The sequence below is a fragment of the Oncorhynchus mykiss genome, chromosome 18 (genome assembly GCF_013265735.2).
Source record: "Oncorhynchus mykiss isolate Arlee chromosome 18, USDA_OmykA_1.1, whole genome shotgun sequence".
NCBI lineage: Eukaryota > Metazoa > Chordata > Actinopteri > Salmoniformes > Salmonidae > Oncorhynchus > Oncorhynchus mykiss.
In genome coordinates this window covers 17,658,906-17,673,869 of record NC_048582.1, presented here as the reverse complement: position 1 = coordinate 17,673,869, position 14,964 = coordinate 17,658,906, and the positions used below count along the sequence as shown (strand labels likewise).

Sequence of the window (14,964 nt, the reverse complement as noted above, 5' to 3'; positions counted from 1 at the left end):
AAATTAACTTTTAACAAGGCATACCTGTTAACTGAAATGCATTCCAGGTGACTACCTCATGAAGCTAGTTGAGAGAATGTCAAGAGTGTACAAAGCTTTCATCAAGGCAAAGGGTGGCTACTTTGAAGAATCTCAAATGTAAAATACATTTGGATTTGTTTAACACTTTTTTGGTTACTAGATGATTCATATGTGTTATTTGATAGTTTTGATATCTTCACATTTATTCTACAATGTAGAAAATAGTACAAATAAAGAAAAACCCTGGAATGAGTAGGTACGTCAAAACTTTTAACTGGTACTATATATATTTTATAACTGCCCTTGTAAAAAAAACTAATCCGTCATTATCCTGCATATGAAGCGGGCCAGTAACCGGAGGGTTGCCCATTCAGATCCCAGGGCTCATTTGGAATATCTGCCGGGAGTGAGCAGACAGCCGGAGGGCTGCTGGCAGTGGCCTCTATCCCATGTCCTACATACTGCCTTTGCGCCCTTGAGTAAGGCACTTAAGCTCACACAGCTCCAGGGTTGCTCTGCCCTGTTCTGCTCGTGTGTTGAGTTGGGTAGAGCATCTACAAGCTACTTCATCCTCCTGCATGTGTGTTTAAACATGCACGCTCCAGACCGGCAGAGAAATGGAGAGGAGCGAGACAGGAGACTAGGACGGAGGGGTAGAGGAGGGATGAGAGGTGTGTGTTTAAACATGCACGCTCCAGACCGGCAGAGAAATGGAGAGGAGCGAGACAGGAGACTAGGACGGAGGGGTAGAGGAGGGATGAGAGGTGTGTGTTTAAACATGCACGCTCCAGACCGGCAGAGAAATGGAGAGGAGCGAGACAGGAGACTAGGACGGAGGGGTAGAGGAGGGATGAGAGGTGTGTGTTTAAACATGCACGCTCCAGACCGGCAGAGAAATGGAGAGGAGCGAGACAGGAGACTAGGACGGAGGGGTAGAGGAGGGATGAGAGGTGTGTGTTTAAACATGCATGCTCTAGACAGCCACCTTATGAATAATTCAGTCAGACAGTCAGACCACATGCAGCTGGGTCTGGGTTGTTTGGGTTAGGATAGTTAGTCTTTATTAATTTATTTAGGTTATGATGGTTAGTTAATTATTAATTTATTTAGGTTATGATGGTTAGTTTATTCAAATAACATTTTTATTGGTCACATACACATTTAGTGGATGTAACAAAATGCTTCTTATTCATTTATTTAGGTTATGATGGTTAGAATGGTTAGTTTATTATTAATTTATTTAGGTTATGATGGTTAGAATGCTTAGTTTATTATTAATTTATTTAGGTTATGATGGTTAGAATGCTTAGTTTATTATTCATTTATTTTGGTTGGTTAGAATGGTTTATTACACAGAGCAGACCCTGTGTGCCAGTAGATGTATTATTTTACAGCTGTATTTGGGTTATATTGGTTATGATGGGGGTATATATATAGGTCTGTTCATACAGATAAGTATTTATTCTTACAATACTCTTAATACTTCGATTATATACATTCTTGCAGCGCAGATGCGCTACAATGATAACTACATTATTGTGGAACAGTACAAAGGTAGTAATACCTTAATTGTACAATAAAGGAGTAGTAACTAATTGATTACACATTTTGTAAAGATGTAGTAACTGGATTGACAGTGATAATCTAACCTAACACTGTCAGTATTATCCTAACCCATGTTATGTATATGTGGAGTTTAATACAGCTGAACTAAGCGGCTTCAGAGCCGCGAGAGCAGTGAGTCAGACACTGTCCCTAGAGGTAAGAGACTGAGAGACTTCGCCAGCTCAGAGTGAGAGGGGGAGGGAGGGGAGAGGGAGGATGGGGAGAGGGAGGGAGAGGGAGGATGGGGAGAGGGAGGGAGAGAAGGAGGTGAAAACAAGCAGTAAGGAGATTCTGGCAGCAGCGGGAGCTGAGAATCAGATTCACCACGAGGAGTGTTGTCACCATGAGAGACTGTTGGAAGGATCGCCACGTTATTCACTCTGTCGGTCTGTCTCTCTGCCAGTCTGTGTGTGTCTCTGCCAGTCTGTGTGTGTGTCTCTGCCAGTCTCTGTGTGTTGATCCGTAAAGAACATTGTGGAGTGTGGACCATGAAGCCGAATTGGATTTTACATCCAAATCAGCAGAAACAGACAGAAGAGGAACTTGGGACGGGAGGAGCGTGATAGCTGGTGATCTCTGATGAAAACGAGCAGCAATAACAGGACCCAACCAACCACTCTCACTGAGGAAACGATTAACCTGTCGTGGTTTATTGACCTGAACGGACATCTGAAGAATATTCAAATGGACCTCCCTTAATAAAGGGAGGTGTTCAGGACCTGATAGAAACTGGTCAGCACCAAAACAGAATCTGTTACTGGAGTAACTGGTCAGTACTGAAACAGAATCTGTTCGTGGGGAAACTGGTCAGTACTGAAACAGAATCTGTTCGTGGGGAAACTGGTCAGTACTGAAACAGAATCTGTTCGTGGGGAAACTGGTCAGTACTGAAACAGAATCTGTTCGTGGGGAAACTGGTCAGTACTGAATCATCTTACAGAGGAACCTTCATCACCAAAAACATCATTTCTTACTGAAGAAAGTGTTCAGCATGGAACATGTCTCACTGAAGAAAGTGTTCAGTACCAAAACAACTCCCTGAGGAAACTGTTACAAACCAATATATCTCTTACGGAAGACAGTTCAGTCCCAGCGAGCTGAGGGGAGTCAGGATGTTCGGTCCCCAGACGACATTAAACCCAGATTGGATTTGGCTTCGCGTCTCATTGTGGAGTGGAGGAGAGAAGAGGTTTCTATTTGTGCTGATAGTGTGTGATCGATAGAGAGAGGACGTCATCGTGAGATGGCTGATAATTCATCAACGCCAGCATTTATAGAAATACAGAAATATGTCAAATAATAACAATGTCTCATCAATGTAATCAATCATCAATGAACAGACAGTGGACTTAAGATAAAGGTGTGGATTCAGGAGAATGAAAGTCACTAGTTTGGATGTCATATTCAGGGGAGCACAAGTTGTACAGAGAGGATAAGGGAGGACAAGTCTCAGACCCTGGCAAGAACATAGACACTCTTCCTGTATTGATTGAGATTGAGTGATTTGCGCAACATGCAAGCGCAACAGGTTAGGTTTGGGCATGCTAGCGATTGGTTAGGGTAAGGTTAGGTTTGGGCATGCTAGCGATTGGTTAGGGTAAGGTTAGGTTTGGGCATGCTAGCGATTGGTTAGGGTAAGGTTAGGTTTGGGCATGCTAGCGATTGGTTAGGGTAAGGTTAGCTTTGGGCATGCTAGCGATTGGTTAGGGTAAGGTTAGCTTTGGGCATGCTAGTGATTGGTTAGGGTAAGGTTAGCTTTGGGCATGCTAGCGATTGGTTAGGGTAAGGTTAGCTTTGGGCATGCTAGCGATTGGTTAGGGTAAGGTTAGCTTTGGGCATGCTAGCGATTGGTTAGGGTAAGGTTAGCTTTGGGCATGCTAGCGATTGGTTAGGGTAAGGTTAGCTTTGGGCATGCTAGTGATTGGTTAGGGTAAGGTTAGCTTTGGGCATGCTAGCAAAGTGGTCAAGGTTCAAGATAAGGTTTGTAAACAAAAACACGCCAAAACAACACACCTGGATCCAAACCGCATTACAGTCCTGGATTCAAAGTCCTGCACACTACGACCTCTGCCACCCTGTTTCCACTAACAGGCTGGGCCAATCGGAATGGACTGGGATCTTTGAATGCCCAGACACTGATTGAGACGGTCCATGCACTGGCTATTCCAACTCAACTGTAAGCTAACATAACCAGCGACGCAGACTTCAAATGGACACTATGATGTTGTGTGTAACTGGTTTGAGGAGTGTGAGGTGGACGGCTCGGCCTGGTCAGAGGAGTGTGTGCACGTGTGTGACGCAGGTGGTTCTGATGTGTCTGACTGTCCTGTCTTCCTGTCTGTCCGTCTGGGCTGAAGACCAGATCATCTTCGACCACCATGCTGTCTACTGGAACAGCACGAACCCCAGGTAGGATGATACAGTCTGTGCATGTGTGTGTGTGTGTGTTTATGTGGATGCTATAATTGAGCTGAAAGCTCCTTTTGTCTCTGATAGACAATGAGGGCATCATGCCTCCCTTTCTAGTTATTGAGTATAGCTGACACACACACACACACACACACACACACACACACACACACACACACACACACACACACACACACACACACACACACACACACACACACACACACACACACACACACACACACACACACACACACACACACACACACACACACACACACACACACACACACACACACACGATGCTGTGGTTAGCTGGGTCTCATTGACATGGTGCAGAGCAGCCTCGCTCTGTCAGTCTAATGAATTCTGACAGACTGGACAGCCTCCCTCTCCCTCCCTCCCTCCATCTCTTCTCTCTCTCTCTCAGGTACATATATAAACAGTGAAAGTGCTCCCACTCTATCACGGTTGAATTACCACTAACCGGCTAACAGCCCTGTCTCCCCCTGCAACACACACACACCGACACTGCTGATTTAGTTCAGCTAACAGCCCTGTCTCCCCCTGCAACACACACACACTGACGCTGCTGATTTAGTTCAGCTAACAGCTCTGTCTCTCCACAAGTGCTCAAATATTTAACAGGCAAGGAGGAAGAGTCTCCTCTCTCACTCCTCTCTTTCTCTCCGTCTCTTTCCTTCTTTTTTTTCCTTTCTCACTCTGCTCTTCCCCTCCTCCCTCTGTCAACGTGCTACATCAGACAACATGCTTTGTTTGTACAATGCTATTGTTGTATCGCTGAATTAATGTGTGATGGGAGGTTGATGGAAAAGTTTGTTTATACAGAAACAAATGAACAGGAGATGAGTTTCAAACCACACACACACACACACACACACACACACACACACACACACACACACACACACACACACACACACACACACACACACACACACACACACACACACACACACACACACACACACACACACACACACACACACACAGAGCTTTGTTTCTGCGAAACACACATGCAGACACATCCTGTCTCTATAGCCTCAGATAATAGCCAAATCTAATCCCAGGGTTTATCCTTCAAAGTAATTATTTCCTCTCCTCCCATTTTCCTCCTCATCCTGTTTCCTCCTGATCCCGTTTCCTCCCCATCCTGTTTCCTCCTGATCCCGTTTCCTCCCCATCCCGTTTCCTCCTGATCCCGTTTCCTCCTGATCCCGTTTCCTCCCTATCCAGTTTCCTCCTGATCCCGTTTCCTCCTGATCCCGTTTCCTCCCCATCCCGTTTCCTCCTGATCCCGTTTCCTCCCTATCCCGTTTCCTCCCGATCCCGTTTCCTCCTGATCCCGTTTTCTCCCCATTCCGATTTCTCCCCATCACGTTTTCTCCTCTCTCTTCTGGGAGGCTTTGTGGTTCTCTCCATCCTTCTCCAGAGGTCCCTAATGATGATTGCAGAGGGTTTCATGCTATGGGATGGATGTCCTCAGAGAGAAACTGAAAGGGGAAGATAGTAGCTAGTGTGTGTGTCTGTGTGTGCAGAAAGGCCTACTCTCCTCTCAACTGTGTCAGACACACAGACTTAGCCATGTGCAGTCTCTCCTGTCCCCTGCACCACATTCACATCCATGTATCTGTCTCGCCCTTGTCCCCCAAGACACACACACACTTTCTCTACTGTCCCCTGTGGCATACACAGATATATCTTTCAGTTTGTTCTGACACACACATCTTTACTATACACTTACATGTAACAGCAAACCTTTGTGTGTTTGTGTGTGTTTCTCTGTCTCTCTATCTTACTGTCTTCTCTGTTCGACATGAAACAGCCTCTGTCTGCCTGCCTGTCTGTCTGTCTGTCTGTGTGTCTGTCTTCCTTTTATTCCCACTATGACTGATGTACATCAGTTATGACAAACACTTCTAAACAGGAGACAAGAAACAGGAGACAAGACAACAAAAGCCTGTTAACGTCTCTGACCTGATTACAATACAATAATCAAAGCTTCTGGTGTGTGTGTGTGTGTGTGTGTGTGTGTTTGTGTGTGTGTTTGTGTGTGTGTGTGTGTGTGTTTGTGTGTGTGTTTGTGTGTGTGTGTGTGTTTGTGTAAGCTCTCAGTACACCATTTTTACAGAGAGATAGAGGGAGGGAGACAGAGGTTGGAAGGAGAGAAGGAGAAGAGTTGTGGAGCGAGAGGTGGATGAGAAGAAATATGTGGAGAGAGACAGGAAGAGATGTTTTGCTGGTGTACACGATCTGTTTTCCACTTGGTTTAGCTTCACAGGTGATGTTAAACGTCTATAAAACATTTGTCAGGACTCGGAACAGCTTTCACTCAGCAAACTTTGTTAGGAAATCTGTTTTTAGTGGTGTGTGTGTGTTTGATATTGCTATCACATCACCACTCATGATACATTTTAAAAGATGGAGGCACTTGTCTGAAATATCCCCTTATTCTTGATCTGATCTCGCTTCACTGACAGGTCCTTCTTGAATTACGGTGACATTTGGGCACTTTGGGGAAAAAAGTACTTCATTCTTCTAGATGTGTATTTATTTCAATGTATTTAGTTACATCTTCTCATTCTAAATCAACTAACATGTTACCTTAATGACTTTAAATAACGTTTACCATTATGATAACATTGTGTCACCAGTAGGACTATTAACACCAATGTGTCACGTGTGCTCCCTCTCCGGCCTCTAGGTCACCAGGCTGCTTGTTATGGCGCACACCTGTCACCATCGTTACGCGCACCAGCGCCTCATGAGACTCACCTGGACTCCAACACCTCCCTGATTACCTTCCCTATATATGTCACTCCCTTTGGTTCCTTCCCCAGGCGCCATTGTTTCTGTTCATGTCATTGCTTGTGTTTCTTGTTTTTGTATTTAAACACTCACTCCCTGAACTTGCTTGCCGACTCTCAGCGCACTCGTTACACAATGAAACATTTTAGGTTGAGGTTTTTCTGAAATGGAGGCCACAAATGCTGAAATCTAAGGTCATCAATCATTTAAAAAGAATGTACCGAAGTGATATGATTAATCATTTTGCTCACAATGATATTTCCCTTCATTTAAATTCACTAACACCAAGTGGTACTTTGGATTTAGACACACCACATGATTAACTGAATCCTCAAATGTATGACGTACTAAAAGGGTGTGTTTAGCTAATCATTTTATTTAATATAGACCCCTCCCTGATAACAGTTTGCCACTGGAGAGAATGCTCAAGGTTCTCGTATATCTTGCTAATCATTGATTTTCAAGGCGGTAACACCAATGACATAACACTGAGGGACACACATTATACTGGTAACTTCATAGCCTTCTTTGTTTTTATTGATCTATACAATACCTGATAGTAGATGTCAAAGATAGCAGATATATACAAGATATCTGGTGTACTGCATTAGAAACACAATATACTAGAGATATTAGATGGAAACATTCAATATTACATAGAAACATAAGAGATGGAAAGAAGGTATTCGACACAGACGCACGCCCACCCACACACACAACAATGAAATGACAGGAGTGAGAAAGGAAAGAAGTAGAGAAATAGACTATAAGAAAGGCAGGGACAAAGACAGGGGAGATAAAGAGATTACAGGAGGAGTTACAGGAGGAATGTGTGAGGTATGAGTTGTGGCGTAGGGCTGTGGAGCTGCATACTCACTGTTTGATCACACACACTTCAAACGCACACTTCTGTCTTCTTTCCAGATCCCAGAACTGTGTGTCTTTGTGTGTGTGTGTTAGAGATGGTGCACTGTTCTAAACTGGGTCGGTCCTAAAAACTAGACTGCTGAGAAAGTGGCTGTGCAGCTACCTTCTAACATTACTAACAGCTTTACGCTGGGCTTCTTAAAGGGATAGTTCACCCAAATGATTAAATGCCTTATTAGTTTCCTTACCCTGAAAGAGGTCCTATGGAGAAGGACAGACTGTAATCCACGCTTTGGGTGTGTTTACTCATGGTGACCAACCACTAACTTTAAGCATTAGTTTGTGTGTGTGTGTGTGTGTGTGTGTGTGTGTGTGTGTGTGTGTGTGTGTGTGTGTGTGTGTGTGTGTGTGTGTGTGTGTGTGTGTGTGTGTGTGTGTGTGTGTGTGTGTGTGTGTGTGTGTGTGTGTGTGTGTGTGTGTGTGTGTGTGTGTGTGTGTGTGTGTGTGTGTTTTGGAAAGGGATTGTGATAGCTTATTATTCTGAAGTTTTTCTTGCTGTCTACATCTGTGAGAGAAACACAATTGGAGAGAAAATACTTGTCTGTCTGTCTGAGAAAGAGAGGTTTTCAGAGATGTGTGTGTGTGTGTGTGCCACAGCTGGTGAGAAAAAGCTCCCAGCAATATCTCCTCATTGGTTCAGAGTTCAAAGGCTGTTTTCTCTCTGGTTGGGGAGAGAGGGAATTACCACCCCCCCCCACACACACACACTGCTGTCTTTATTAGTCTTGAGGAGGTGATGAGGCACAATTTCTCCCTCCTACTTTCTCACTAATTCAGAGAGACTGACTGGATGTATAATTCATGTTCTCTCTGCCATCCTCATTCAGGTGTGTGTGTGCGTGCATGCGTGCACTGTGCTATTTCGCAAATGTACTATTCAGCTTTAACATGTTTCAGCTGTGAAGAAGAACATCTCCTGTAATGCTTCCACATCTGTCTCTAAGCCTAGCTCTACCCCCCCCCCCCAACCTCAGCTGTAACCCTGTACTCTACAAATCATTTATACTTTATATTTTTTATATAAATAATAATGTATTAATGATCCATCTACACTACAAGAGTGTCAAATTATTTAGAAATTATTTCTATGTTTTGTACGTAGACATTGATAAAAGTGTTATTAGCCAAATGCTTTCTCTCAACTACCGTCAAATCACTTAGACTTTCAAATGTATAGGCTGATAGGTTCATACTTTATTAATCCTCAAGACGACATTTCAGTAGAGAGAGCTGAGAGACATAAGAGGGTTAAAAGTAGAAATGTGTTAAATCATTTGAAGAGAAAAAGAGGAAGTTTATACAGTGAGACAGACAAATGGGTTAGAAAGAATGCTGGTTGTCTGGTTAGAGATCCTCTATAGATGCTGGTTGTCTGGTTAGAGAATCCTCTATAGATGTTGGTTGTCTGGTTAGAGAATCCTCTATAGATGCTGGTTGTCTGGTTAGAGAATCCTCTATAGATGCTGGTTGTCTGGTTAGAGAATCCTCTATAGATGCTGGTTGTCTGGTTAGAGAATCCTCTATAGATGCTGGTTGTCTGGTTAGAGAATCCTCTATAGATGCTGGTTGTCTGGTTAGAGAATCCTCTATAGATGTTGGTTGTCTGGTTAGAGAATCCTCTATAGATGTTGGTTGTCTGGTTAGAGAATCCTCTATAGATGCTGGTTGTCTGGTTAGAGAATCCTCTATAGATGCTGGTTGCCTGGTTAGAGAATCCTCTATAGATGCTGGATGTCTGGTTAGAGAATCCTCTATAGATGTTGGTTGTCTGGTTAGAGAATCCTCCATAGATGCTGGTTGTCTGGTTAGAGAATCCTCTATAGATGTTGGTTGTCTGGTTAGAGAATCCTCTATAGATGCTGGTTGTCTGGTTAGAGAATCCTCTATAGATGCTGGTTGTCTGGTTAGAGAATCCTCTATAGATGTTGGTTGTCTGGTTAGAGAATCCTCTATAGATGCTGGTTGTCTGGTTAGAGAATCCTCTATAGATGCTGGTTGTCTTGTTAGAGAATCCTCTATAGATGCTGGTTGTCTTGTTAGAGAATCCTCTATAGATGCTGGTTGTCTGGTTAGAGAATCCTCTATAGATGCTGGTTGTCTGGTTAGAGAATCCTCTATAGATGCTGGTTGTCTGGTTAGAGAATCCTCTATAGATGCTGGTTGTCTGGTTAGAGAATCCTCTATAGATGTTGGTTGTCTGGTTAGAGAATCCTCTATAGATGCTGGTTGTCTGGTTAGATAATCCTCTATAGATGCTGGTTGTCTTGTTAGAGAATCTTCTATAGATGCTGGTTGTCTTGTTAGATAATCCTCTATAGATGCTGGTTGCCTGGTTAGAGAATCCTCTATAGATGCTGGTTGTCTGGTTAGAGAATCCTCTATAGATGCTGGTTGTCTGGTTAGAGAATCCTCTATAGATGCTGGTTGTCTGGTTAGAGAATCCGCTATAGATGCTGGTTGTCTGGTTAGAGAATCCTCTATAGATTCTGGTTAGAGAATCCTCTATAGGTGGTGGTTGTCTGGTAAAGGGTTGGGGTGGTGATTGTCTGGTAAAGGGTTGGGGTGGTGGTTGTCTGGTAAAGGGTTGGGGTGGTGGTTGTCTGGTAAAGGGCTGGGGTGGTGATTGTCTGGTAAAGGGTTGGGGTGGTGATTGTCTGGTAAAGGGTTGGGGTGGTGGTTGTCTGGTAAAGGGCTGGGGTGGTGATTGTCTGGTAAAGGGTTGGGGTGGTGATTGTCTGGTAAAGGGTTGGGGTGGTGATTGTCTGGTAAAGGGTTGTGTTGGTGGTTGTCTGGTAAAGGGTTGGGGTGGTGATTGTCTGGTAAAGGGTTGGGGTGGTGGTTGTCTGGTAAAGGGTTGGGGTGGTGATTGTCTGGTAAAGGGTTGGGGTGGTGATTGTCTGGTAAAGGGTTGGGGTGGTGGTTGTCTGGTAAAGGGTTGGGGTGGTGATTGTCTGGTAAAGGGTTGGGGTGGTGATTGTCTGGTAAAGGGCTGGGGTGGTGGTTGTCTGGTAAAGGGTTGGGGTGGTGGTTGTCTGGTAAAGGGTTGGGGTGGTGATTGTCTGGTAAAGGGTTGTGTTGGTGGTTGTCTGGTAAAGGGCTGGGGTGGTGATTGTCTGGTAAAGGGTTGGGGTGGTGATTGTCTGGTAAAGGGCTGGGGTGGTGATTGTCTGGTAAAGGGCTGGGGTGGTGATTGTCTGGTAAAGGGTTGGGGTGGTGATTGTCTGGTAAAGGGCTGGGGTGGTGATTGTCTGGTAAAGGGTTGTGTTGGTGGTTGTCTGGTAAAGGGTTGGGGTGGTGATTGTCTGGTAAAGGGTTGGGGTGGTGATTGTCTGGTAAAGGGTTGTGTTGGTGGTTGTCTGGTAAAGGGTTGGGGTGGTGATTGTCTGGTAAAGGGCTGGGGTGGTGATTGTCTGGTAAAGGGTTGTGTTGGTGGTTGTCTGGTAAAGGGTTGGGGTGGTGATTGTCTGGTAAAGGGTTGGGGTGGTGGTTGTCTGGTAAAGGGTTGGGGTGGTGATTGTCTGGTAAAGGGTTGGGGTGGTGATTGTCTGGTAAAGGGTTGGGGTGGTGATTGTCTGGTAAAGGGTTGGGGTGGTGGTTGTCTGGTAAAGGGTTGGGGTGGTGATTGTCTGGTAAAGGGTTGGGGTGGTGATTGTCTGGTAAAGGGTTGGGGTGGTGATTGTCTGGTAAAGGGTTGTGTTGGTGGTTGTCTGGTAAAGGGTTGGGGTGGTGGTTGTCTGGTAAAGGGTTGGGGTGGTGATTGTCTGGTAAAGGGTTGGGGGCAGAAGGGGGTTATGGTTGCTTGTTTTCTGGTAAAGTGCTTACGGGGCATGTCAGTGTTTGGAGTTATTAATAAAACAGAAATGATATTATTGATCAAAGATGTGGCAAACTGCCCGCAGATATAACCTCATTTTGATATGGATGTGTGTTCGATATGGATTTAGTGAAGAGCCTCTAAGTGTTTTCCAGCTTTGAGTGATTAAGTCAGGCTACTACAGTGGACACACATGAGGATGGGTGGGTGGAGAGAGGGATGGAGGGAGAGAGAGAGAAGGGTGGGGCAGGAATGAGGGGAAAACTCTTATGTTTATGTCAGTTGGTTAATCAGTTAGTTAGTCATCAGTCAATCAGACAAATGTGAAGCATCTACTGGGAGATTCAATTATTCAATTTCATCAAAATCACTGGAGCAGTTACATACTTTAAGTCAATTTATTTCAATAAGCTTCCCCAACCCTCTCATACCGGGAGGGGTAGTACCGTACAAAACTAGTCCCGAGAGGAGAGAGGGATAAAAGAGGAGAGTGTAGAGGGATGTGAGAGGAGAGTGTAGAGGGATGTGAGAGGAGAGTGTAGAGGGATGTGAGAGGAGAGTATAGAGGGATGTGAGAGGAGAGTGTAGAGGGATAAAAGAGGAGAGTGTAGAGGGATATGAGAGGAGAGTGTAGAGGGATATGAGAGGAGAGTATAGAGGGATGTGAGAGGAGAGTATAGAGGGATGTGAGAGGAGAGTGTAGAGGGATATGAGAGGAGAGTATAGAGGGATGTGAGAGGAGAGTATAGAGAGATATGAGAGGAGAGTTTAGAGGGATGTGAGAGGAGAGTATAGAGGGATGTGAGAGGAGAGTGTAGAGGGATATGAAAGGAGAGTGTAGAGGGATATGAAAGGAGAGTATAGAGGGATAAAAGAGGAGAGTATAGAGGGATAAAAGAGGAGAGTGTAGAGGGATAAAAGAGGAGAGTGTAGAGGGATATGAAAGGAGAGTGTAGAGGGATGTGAGAGGAGAGTGTAGAGGGATGTGAGAGGAGAGTGTAGAGGGATGTGAGAGGAGAGTGTAGAGGGATAAAAGAGGAGAGTGTAGAGGGATATGAGAGGAGAGTATAGAGGGATGTGAGAGGAGAGTATAGAGGGATGTGAGAGGAGAGTATAGAGGGATATGAGAGGAGAGTATAGAGGGATATGAGTGGAGAGTGTAGAGGGATAAAAGAGGAGAGTGTAGAGGGATATGAGAGGAGAGTATAGAGGGATGTGAGAGGAGAGTTTAGAGGGATATGAGAGGAGAGTGTAGAGGGATGTGAGAGGAGAGTATAGAGAGATATGAGAGGAGAGTATAGAGGGATGTGAGAGGAGGGTATAGAGGGATATGCGAGGAGAGTATAGAGGGATATGAGAGGAGAGTATAGAGGGATGTGACAGGAGAGTATAGAGGGATATTAGAGGAGAGTGTAGAGGGATATGAGTGGAGAGTATAGAGGGATGTGAGAGGAGAGTGTAGAGGGATGTGAGAGGAGAGTATAGAGGGATATGAGAGGAGAGTGTAGAGGGATGTGAGAGGAGAGTATAGAGGGATATGAGAGGAGAGTATAGAGGGATATGAGAGGAGAGTGTAGAGGGATGTGAGAGGAGAGTATAGAGGGATGTGAGAGGAGAGTATAGAGGGATGTGACAGGAGAGTATAGAGGGATATTAGAGGAGAGTGTAGAGGGATATGAGTGGAGAGTATAGAGGGATATGAGAGGAGAGTATAGAGGGATATGAGAGGAGAGTGTAGAGGGATATGAGTGGAGAGTATAGAGGGATATGAGAGGAGAGTATAGAGGGATATGAGAGGAGAGTATAGAGGGATATGAGAGGAGAGTGTAGAGGGATGTGAGAGGAGAGTATAGAGGGATGTGAGAGGAGAGTATAGAGGGATGTGAGAGGAGAGTGTAGAGGGATGTGAGAGGAGAGTGTAGAGGGAAATGAGAGGAGAGTGTAGAGGGATATGAGAGGGAAGTGTAGAGGGATATGAGAGGAGAGTGTAGAGGGATATGAGAGGAGAGTGTAGAGGGATGTGAGAGGAGAGAAGTGGTGGATGAGAGAAGAAAGTTGAGAAAGTTGCTGAAGGTCATCTGAGAGCCTCGGGGTAGGACCAATCAAAAGACAAATCTGTCAGCCAATCAAATCTGTCAGCCAATCAAAGCCCAGTCCTGTATCATATTCTTCAATCGACAAACACACACACACACACACACACACACACACACACACACACACACACACACACACACACACACACACACACACACACACACACACACACACACACACACACACACACACACACACACACACACACACACACACACACACCCCGAAGGGAAATGCAAGTAAGTGAACTGTTTAAAACAGAGAGAACTAACCTTCATCAGCCTGCTTTATCTGGAAGTTTAACCTACACAACTATTAATATGCCACTCTAACACTGGGAGGAGAGGAGCGATCACAGGCTTTGATATGGTAATGAGAGGGTTTACACACACACACACACACACACACATACAGCCTGAGTGCGATGGGGCTGTTTACATAAGGGCCTGCCCTGGGACGAGTGAGAGCTGTCATCCTGCCAGAAAGAGAGAGAAAGAGAGGGGGGAGAGAGCAAACAGCCTGTTTGATCTTTTTACTGAGGGATGGAGTGAGAGATTGTGAAAAGGAACTGTTTAGAGAAGAGGAAGGACAACTAGTAAGAAAAAGTCAACAGAAGATGGCGAAATGTGAAAGAAATGGAGGGCAGAGAAGGACATGGAGGGACGATAAGGAGATGGAGGGAAGAGAAGGAGGAAAGGGAAGGAAATGGGGGGAAGAGAAGGAGAAAGAGAAGGAGATGGAGGGAAGAGAAGGAGAAAGAGAAGGAGATGGAGGGAAGAGAAGGAGAAAGAGAAGGAGATGGGGGGAAGAGAAGGAGATGGAGGGAAGAGAAGGAGAAAGAGAAGGGGATGGAGGGAAGAGAAGGAGAAAGAGAAGGGGATGGAGGGAAGAGAAGGAGAAAGAGAAGGAGATGGAGGGAAGAGAAGAGAAGAGGAGGAAAGAGAAGGAGATGGAGGGAAGAGAAGGAGAAAGAGAAGGAGATGGAGGGAAGAGAAGAGAAGAGGAGGAAAGAGAAGGAGATGGAGGGAAGAGAAGGAGAAAGAGAAGGGGATGGAGGGAAGAGAAGGAGAAAGAGAAGGAGATGGAGGGAAGAGAAGAGAAGAGGAGGAAAGAGAAGGAGATGGAGGGAAGAGAAGGAGAAAGAGAAGGAGATGGAGGGAAGAGAAGGAGATGGAGGGAAGAGAAGAGAAGAGGAGGAAAGAGAAGAAGAAAGAGGAGATGGAGGGAAGAGAAGGAGAAAGAGAAGGAGATGGAGGGAAGAG

At 45.0% G+C, this 14,964-nt stretch overlaps 1 protein-coding gene across 2 annotated transcripts in view; it reads left to right on the top strand.

Annotated features, from left to right (window-relative positions):
- Positions 1–1,939: 1,939 nt before the first annotated feature.
- LOC110528763 (ephrin-A2-like) overlaps positions 1,940–14,964 on the top strand; it is a 30,564-nt gene continuing 17,539 nt past the window's right edge. The window contains exons 1-2 of one of the 2 annotated variants that reach the window (XM_036952082.1): positions 1,940–3,524; positions 3,562–4,035. In XM_036952082.1, the coding sequence (XP_036807977.1) occupies positions 3,836–4,035 (200 nt within the window). In that variant the 5' untranslated portion in view covers positions 1,940–3,524; positions 3,562–3,835. Of the gene's footprint in view, positions 4,036–14,964 lie in introns of both variants that reach the window. The other variant, XM_036952081.1, reaches the window with a different exon arrangement.